Source organism: Chelonoidis abingdonii, chromosome 7, assembly GCF_003597395.2.
Source record: "Chelonoidis abingdonii isolate Lonesome George chromosome 7, CheloAbing_2.0, whole genome shotgun sequence".
NCBI lineage: Eukaryota > Metazoa > Chordata > Testudines > Testudinidae > Chelonoidis > Chelonoidis abingdonii.
In genome coordinates, this window is record NC_133775.1 from 59,651,681 (window position 1) to 59,660,421 (window position 8,741).

Genomic DNA, 8,741 nt, shown 5'->3' on the forward strand with positions numbered 1-8,741 from the left:
AGGAATCCTGGGGGGGGCCATTGGGGGTGAGAAGCGGAGGGAGGGTCGGATAGGGGGTGGGGTCTGGGCCATGCCTGGCTGTTTGGGGAGGCACAGCCTATCCGGCCTTCCATACAGTTTCAGAACCCCGATGTGGCCCTCAGGCCAAAATGTTTGCCCATCCCTGTGCTAGTGTGTAGTGTTGAGGGTGAGGAGGAAGCTGAAGCTCTGAGAGGCCCCACTTCTATGCTGCACAGTAGATGGAAGGACGCATCCAGGTTAAACAGGGTGACATTTTGCCCTCCCTGACACCTGTCCAATCTCGTTGCCTTCGTTCCTGGGTTGAGCAAGTCCTCTCCCTGCTCGGCATAAGTGCCAACAGTCCAAGGCCGATCTCGAGCTGGCATTTTGGGGCCACCAGGAAAAGGTGCCTGACCCTGTGCATTGGGGTTGTCATGGGGGAGTGTGACAGAATACAACAGACTGTCACTAGGGTGGTAGTGCTCGTGCTGGAGAAGGGGACCAGCACCTAGCCCTGCCAATGCTCAGGGAAGAATAAACAGGAGGAGAAGCAGATTTTGGTGCTCAGCTGCAATGGACTCTGGTCGTACCTCTGGCTTCGCACAGAGAGTGACTGTGTGTGCCTAGATTGATTGGGCCTGTTCCTCCAATGGCAGCATCTCACTGTTAAGCAGCCAGTTGGGTCAGTGCCATAATACCACACCAATGATTGCATTAAAATTGCCCCCACTGGACAAGACAGGAGTTTCACGTAAGGAGCATGCTCCCCCCCCCAGGCTGAATCCTGAGTTGCATCATTCTCTCTGCTCTTTAGGGAGTGCTGTGAGGCTTCAAGGACACTCCCGGCCCTTTGGGATTCAGAAGAACATTCTGGAACAGCAGGTGAGAACAGGGGGAGCCAGGTGCCATGATGCACAGGATGTGGTCAGACAAACCTTGTTCTCCTCCCTGCCACCCAAGTGTGACCTCTCCCCAACCTCGCCGCCCCAGCTGCCCACTAGCACTCACCCCATGGGCCTATTGGCCCATGCTATCTACTGCCTCTTGCTGCCACCCCTTCCCTGAACCTAGCTTCAGCTGCCAACATGGCCTTCCTCCCCCAGCTGTGTCATGGCTCTGGCATCATAACCCTCCTCAAACCCTGGGGCTGAGGTACTTCCCAGCCATCAACCCCTAGGAGACAGCTTGTTTCCACAGGGCTAGTGCTGCACACTGGGTTCAACCCCTTGCTTTGGTCACCCGTCAGATGAGATTGGTGTTCTCAGTCTGATCCCTAATGTTTCTTTCACCCGTGGTGTTAATTGGAACTGAAGAGCATGGCCCAAATTCTCTCCCTGTGTCTTGGGCTGCTCATGTGAGGCAAAGTGCTGGCTTCTGCCTCTCACCAGCCAGCTGAGAATTCCTCTAGTGCAGGGGAACTGATGGAAAATACCCCTGTACCCCAGATCCTTGGTGTAGGGGGCATGCTGTGGAGGTGGGGCAGTATATGTCTGTGCAACACCAGTTCACAACTGACATATGCTTCCATAGGGACCTCAGCCAGCTGGTGTGAGACAGAGCAGCCCCTAAGCTCCTTCAACTTAAGTTCATAGGCTGGGGCTGGTGTAGATGCATCATGAGAATCAGGGAGGCATAACAAACTCCCTGACAGAATCCTCTCTCCTGCTCTGATCAGGAGAGAATCTGGCCTCAGACCTTTCTGCAGGGCCTGGAATAAAAGCGATTGTAAAGGAGGCTGTGTCCTGGTGGGATGAATGCTGCCACCTCTTGGAATGGCCGACGGGTAGTTCTTTACAGCCCCACTCGCCCAGTTTCCCTTGCCCCTCTCTAATGGCACTGATGCCCTTTATCTCTGGTACCAGAATGTGTTGAATGCCAGGGCCCGAACTGTCTCAGAGAGCTCCGCCATCTCCATGGAGGAGGACACCTTGCGACCCCCAGAAGGCACAGGCGAGGGAGTTACCGTACAGCGGCCATCGACAGAGGGGGCCGAGCGAGAAGAGGCAAAGGTGAGGGAGGGTACTGTGCTGCTTTCAAAGCCATGCCCCCAGCCCGATTCCTCTCTTACATCAGCAGGGCTGCAAGAAGGTTACTCCTGATCTGCACCTCAGGGAGAGCAGAATCAGGCCTCACGTGCCCTCTCATTTGGAGGCATCACCAACTTCTCACTCACCTCCTGGCCAGCCTTTCACTGCCTGTATGGCTGGGAGTGCTGCAGTCAGTGCACCCAGGTAGAACGGGCTCTCCTCGGTCCCTGCTGTCTCCGGGCTGATATGCTGACCCCTGCTCTTCTGTCCCCTCCAGCAATGGGGTGGGGGTGGTTCTGAGGTCCTCAGCCCTGCTCTCTGTCCTTGCTGCACAGCGATGTAAGGATGGGTTTCCTCTCCTCTCCCATCACAGCAGTGAGAAGGGACTGGGTTGCCCTGAACCCTGTCTTTCATCCAAGAAAGCTGTGGGGGTTGGGAGGGAGTGAGGCTGCATTCCACAATGACCTTCCCTTTTCACCCACCGCCTCTAAGTTTTCACGTGGTGATGTCTTTAATATATTGCTGTTATTTAAATGACTCCAGCCCCAATAAGAACCTGTGTTTCCCAGGGCTCAGGGTTTGGCTGGTTCAGCTGGTTTCGATCAAAGCCCTCAAAGGAGGTGACACCTTCCAGAGATGTGTCCGGCCCTGCCCCAGTCTCTGCCGCACTGGGGTCCCAGGTAACAAGAGTTTGCACACTGCCTGCACTATTGTTCCCCATCACCTCCCTGACTCTCCCTTTCATAATCAAGTTCGCTTTTGGCAGCGTCCTCCCGCTTTTGGTGTAACCTCCCTGGCCCTCACACCATGCACACCTCCATGCCAAGGCTGAATGGCCCAGAGCTCATTGCTGGGCAGAGGTAGTCCTGTGACCCTTGCTGTGGCAGGAGACTGAGCCTTTGGTGCATGCATGTTCTCAGGCAGCTAACTGGTGCCAAACACTCTGTAAAGGGAACCATGGTGCATGGAGGCACCCCAGTGGACAGACAGCCCAGAGGATAGTTAACACTGGGTACAGTTAAGCGAATAGGAATGACTGGTGAAATCCTGACCCTATTGAAGCCAATAGGAATTTTGCCATTGACTTCAACGTAGCTAGGATTTCACCCCTTATCTTTATCTTCATCCATCCTTCTCTAGTTTGTCTCTGCATCTCAAGGGCACCACCCCGCTGTCTCCACTACCAAGGTTTTCACTACAACCGTGTGTTCTTTACATGCCACTGTACTAGGGAATTTATTATCAGTGGGACAGAAACTGACAACTTGAGGTCTCCGTCCTGAAGCAAATTCTCATTACTAATAATTGTATATTTATAAAGTAACTTTGATCCAGAAGGCTCTCCAAGAGCTCTGCAAACTCCGTTGGGGTCAGTTGGCCTCTGCTGAAGGGAAAAGCAGCAGCTGATAGCAGCAAATGGCAACACTTCCACAGTTTTTAGTAGCTGAAGTGAATAAAAATATATTCCCCCGTTGGAATTGCAGGAGAAATGGCAGGCAGTTAGAGTGCCATTCCCCTAGATCCTGGCCACATTTTCCCATGGATGTGTATGTATATGTACATGTACCCGCCTCTGACAGCGGCCAGTACCAGATGGTTCAGAAGATGCAAGAAACCCTGCAGCAGGAAGATGTGGGGTGACCTGCCCCCTGTGAAGGTCTTGGCCTCATCTCAGAAGTTAGAGATAAGTTTAAACCCTGCAGCATGAGGTTTTAGCTCCCTCCCAATATTCTTTTTTTTTTGTGACCTCTCTTTAAATACCCATGGGGCATCAGGAACTCATTGTTACTTCCCATCCCATAGATGGCACCTTCTGCCCCATATCACCCCCTAGCACCACACTGGTTGGTTCCATTCTAATGCAGAGAGAAGTGTGCTGTTTATTGAGCTATCTCCAGCAGACTGGGCTCCACCCTGCTTAGCTTATGAGCTCTGACAGGATCACAGGGCATCGAGGGCAAGATGATGTGGCTAAAATGATAAGCAGTGGGGTTAACCTGTCCCTGTAGCAGCTGCCCCGCAGTTTGAGATAGGGCTGATGTGGTCACCTGCCTAGCCTTGTGTCTGAACTCCCTGGGTTTTGTATGATCAAGGAGTCTTTTGGTTGGCAGTGCTTCCTGGGATGTAGCGAAACAGAGCATAATGAATCTACTCTAGGAACAAGCTGGTCTCTGGGTGTTGAGCACAGAGCTGCTCTTTCTTCTCTGAGAAGGTTTCTTCCCTCAGAATTGGTGTGTGTTTTTCTTTCAGCAGGAGAAGGATGCACCAGCCCCACTTCCCTCTCCCCCTCCTCCAGCCACTGGAGCAAGCTCTTCATCTCACCCTCCTTGCCTGCTTCCAGCTTCCCCTAGCCCTCTCTCCAGAAGCTCAGGTAAATACAGGAGAGGCCATGAGTGCTGTCTTTTTTTGGAAGCAGGCCCATGTTGTTGCTAAGGTTGTTTTGGTCACTCAATCCTGGAATGAACCAAACGTTTAGAAATCTCTTTCTTGTTTCCACAGCTATGAATGAAGCTAAAGGCTTGCAGGACCCCGATGGCAGGGAATCAGCAGCCCTTCCCGGGGCTGGAGGCCAGGTGAGGGACGAGGGCAGGCTCTGTGAGTGTGGGGTCATTCTTGTTCTTTCTATTTCTTGTTTTGGTGGGAGGATCTTTAGTATGCAGGAGGGAACGGGAAGGGGGAAGATAGGTCAGATGGCTCCTTTGTTTGTGGTTTGCTGTGGCAGAGGAAACAGGGACCATCTTCTGCGAGCCCTGTCCATCTCCCCCACCTTGTGACCTAGAATGTTCCTTTCGCTTCTCCGAACCCCAAAGCAGGGACCAGCTGTTATTTTCTCTCTGTTTCCTCTTTCAGGATGACTCACATGGCCCTCTTTCTGGTCCTGGTGGTCTCCTTCTTGCCCCTAGTAGAGGGCAGGTCCCACTCTTCAATCCTGCTCAGGTTCCTCAGGTATGGAGGCTCCTCCTGGCTTATAACCACACAGGGCACCTTAGCTAGTGGGCCCACCACACAGGAGCTCCCTGACTTAGGAGGGATGCCGGGATCCTCACGAAGGTAAAGTCAGATCCATCCAGTCTCTGATGGGAGAGGCATGGATGCTCCCTTTTGTCTGTTTCCCAGCCAGCAGAGAGAGAGCACAGCTGATGCCTCCAGAGATGTGGGACAGATGTCCTTGTAGCCCTCTCAGTTGCAGATTTAGGGCCAGCTTCTCTGCTATTTTTGCGATCCACCGTGCATAGTGGAGGTGGGCGGGGTCATCAGGGAGCTGGCTATGGTCCCCTGATTCTCTGCCCTGCCTCAGCCTTGGTGTGGATTAGAGAAGGGACCATCTGGCACCTGAAGGCAGGTGTTTTGGCTGTGCCTTCTCCTTGTCTGCTGTGGGGAAGGTGGGAGCAGGAGCACATTCTTCTCAATTGACTGACTAATTTCCAGAGCGCCTAGTCCAGAGAACCTAGGGGGTGCTGCAGACCAAGACTAAGTGTGTGTCTACATTGCAAAAAATACCCTGTGGCAGCAAGTCTCAGAGCCCAGGTCAGCTGACTTGAACTCACACTATGGGACTAAAAATAGCAGTGTAGATGTTCCTGCTTGGGCTGGAGCCCAGCCTCTGAAACCCAGCTCGGGGCCTAGGCTCCAGCCTGAGCTCGAATGTCTACACTGCTATTTTTACCCCTATGAACCAGAGTCAGTTGACCTAGGTTACTGAGATACAGTGAGAATGCTGTGAGGCCAAGGGACACCCAGTGCTGGAGTAGGAAGGGGCAGCAGGCCAGGAGCTGCCTGTGGAGTCAGGGCTGGAATAGCAGGCTGGGTTTGAACTGTGTTGGCAGAGCTCCCTGGGGAAAGCTTGCAGAGACCCTGCCAGCACTACACATGGTCCTGTCAGTGCTGCCCATCCCTCACACTCATGAGCATTCATTCCAGGCAAACAGAACTGGGCTGGCCCCCCACCTTTGTCTGACTCACTGACTGGAGAAGCTCTTATCTTGTCTGCCAGAATATTGTGGGCTCCTTCCATTTTTGGTCAGCCCCACAACCAGCCTGTTTGTTAAGAGTATTTCTATCCTTCACAGCTCTCCACTGCTGCCTCCCTTGGACTTGGCCAACCCAAGCGGCTCTCACAGCGGCGCTACCCAGCCCAGCCATGACAAAGAAACCCTGGCCTGTGGAGCAGAGGCTGCGAGAGTCCTTGCCATGGGGTCAGAAACAGACTATTCATTTGTACTCAGCCCCTGCCCTTTTTCTGCCCCTTTTCCTCTTTTCCCTTGGAATGTTGCCAGTACACCTCCCCTTGCAAAGGGCATCAATGTTAAGGTTGGGGAGAGGTGGATTCGCTCCTTTCTGCGACTGGGTATCCATCATTTGGCCAAGTGTCCAGTCAGCGATGATTGGCTAGTGGAAGGAGGTTTCAGGGATGTTCCTGTAAGGGGAAAGGTATATTGAGGCTGGATTTCAGAAGAAACAGCCTATCAGTGATGTCTCCTAGTCTGGGGAATTCTCTCCCAAGGACCATGCTGGAGTCCTCATCTCTTCACTCACTGGAGTCTGGAATGGCCAAAGCACTGTTGTATATATTGCAGGGAACAATCCCACAGTGGCCAGGGGTGGGACCCAGGGAATGGCTCTAAACTGCAGATCTCTTCCATCAGACGTGATAGCAATGGTAACATGAGCAAATGTGTGGCCATTTGACTGGCTGCCATGCAGGGCATTAGGTGCAGATTGGAATTTTGCTCCCAGGCTGGGGAGAGCCAGGAGTGCTGTGAAGACAGTACAAACAACTCTGGGTGGGAGCAAGCTCATGGCATGTAAATGCCTCCTCAGGCCGACCGGAGGAGTAAGGTTGTCTCTGGAGGGAGCAGCATCCGGCCAAGAGGGGCCATCGATCATAACATAAAGCCAGTGGAGACTGAGAGTGCATCATCCCCACAAAACATCTGCCATGGGAATGGTTCAGGGGTAGCCAGAGACTGCAGTGCCTTCACATTTGTATAAGATTCCTGACGCTAAAGGCTATATTTGTATGGTCTCTAATAGCACCTACGCTGCCTTTGTATTTAATGTTTTTGGAAATAAAGTCAAAATATGTTTACTGCCCTGCTCCCTGGTCTTCTACATGTTAGGCAAACTCAACATGGATCAAATCTTTGCTATCACTTAGGCCTCTGATATTAACCTCTGGAGGGGATGAACCTGAATTAAGTGGCTGGTTGTCATGGAAACCTGTTCTAAAGAATAAAAATATTGTGGTCCAAATTCCTCATTGATGAAACTCCATTGACTTCAGTGAAGTTATCCCCAGGATGAATTTGGCCCAATATCTATTTTTATACAGTCTCTGTCGCTCTGTGCAGAGAGCTGTGGGCCCATGCGTTTGGATCATGTTTGGAATTTCCTGGCCCTCCTGTCAAGAGATACAACTCAGCTGTTATTTAACAGCAACCGCCTAAAAACCCTACACTTTGCAATAGTGACCCTGCAATGACCTGGCTAGTGCTGTGGGATATTGCTTAATAAGGACTTCTCAGTGAAAGCAAGGCACCGAAACCATTTAGGATGTGTCACTGTAAAGACATGCTGTCCCAATGACGGTGAGCATACCTTGGATTAGCTCTGTTTCCCAGCTGTGCTTTGTGACCCCCAGGTGCAGCAAGGGGTGGATGGAAGCACAGAGGGGACTCAGGAAGCATCGGGGAAGTCACACAAAACATGTACAAACTCTCAATTCTCTGCTAAACCTGCCTCCCCATGTGTTGAAAATGATAGAAAGGGGAGAGCCATCTCTATGGTTATTCTTCATACTGTGCTTAGACATACACTTACAGTTAGGTGTGTGAATCACATCATTAACTTCAGTGGGCCTACTCTGGCTTAGTTAAGCAGGTGTGTAAGTCTTGTAGGATCAGCTTCGTAGACTGTATGTTCTTTAGAGTGGATGACTTGTCTTCATGTAGGTTTGTACAGCAACTGGGACCCAGAGTCTGACTGGCCCACTACCTACTACTGCAGTCAAAACAATTACCCATGTGTAGCATGGCGTGGGACTCACCCCTGCGGCACCTCCTGCTGGTTGTCCTCAGGAATTAGCTCTTTGACCCAGGAGCGCCCTCTGTAGGCCAGTGATCCGCTTGCTGTTGTCCCTCCCAGGACCCCAGTGCCCGTATCTCAGGGTTCTGCCTCCTATATTACCCCGCAGTCTTACTGGGTTTCTCCACCCCAGGGGAATCCCCATGTCGGCTCAGTCATGGCTACCGCTAGTCTCTGTTTAGCCCCTACGCCCTGGGGCGGACTACGGTCTATCAGCCAATCATCGCAGCCAACAAGGAGTTTGGACTGGCTGCCTTTACCCACCCTCCGGCTGCCCCCCTGCAAGCCCAATCCCTAGGAGGCCTAGAACTAGGCCCTGCAGCCTAATGAGTTGCTGGCCTAGGGCTTCCCAGCTCCTAAGGCCTTCACCCAGCCCTGCCTCCCTCTAGGTCCCCTGGGTGAGTGCCCCAGCAGCCAGACCTGTCTCCCTCTCAAGTCAGAGTGAGACTGCTCCCTCTGGCTTCCTTGGCCTTATAAGGCCCAGTTGCTTAGTTTAGGGGGGTGGCCCCAGCAGCAGCCACTTCCCCCAATCAGCCGGGGTTTTACTCCCTTGCCCAGCCCTAGCCCTCTGCAGGGCTTTTCCAACCCCCTCTGGGCTGGAGCGGGTGGTCACCCTGCTACACCATGCAA

The 8,741-nt window shown here is 52.5% G+C and overlaps 1 protein-coding gene across 3 annotated transcripts in view; it reads left to right on the plus strand.

Annotated features, from left to right (window-relative positions):
* Positions 1-7,116, plus strand: part of SEC16B (SEC16 homolog B, endoplasmic reticulum export factor) — a 43,741-nt gene extending 36,625 nt beyond the window's left edge. For 2 of the 3 annotated variants that reach the window (XM_032804790.2, XM_032804792.2), the window contains exons 19-25: positions 815-882; positions 1,863-2,009; positions 2,597-2,707; positions 4,278-4,398; positions 4,527-4,600; positions 4,878-4,973; positions 6,098-7,116. In XM_032804790.2, the coding sequence (XP_032660681.1) occupies positions 815-882; positions 1,863-2,009; positions 2,597-2,707; positions 4,278-4,398; positions 4,527-4,600; positions 4,878-4,973; positions 6,098-6,172 (692 nt within the window). In that variant the 3' untranslated portion in view covers positions 6,173-7,116. The remainder of the gene's footprint in view (positions 1-814; positions 883-1,862; positions 2,010-2,596; positions 2,708-4,277; positions 4,399-4,526; positions 4,601-4,877; positions 4,974-6,097) is intronic. The other variant, XM_032804791.2, reaches the window with a different exon arrangement.
* Positions 7,117-8,741: the final 1,625 nt, after the last annotated feature.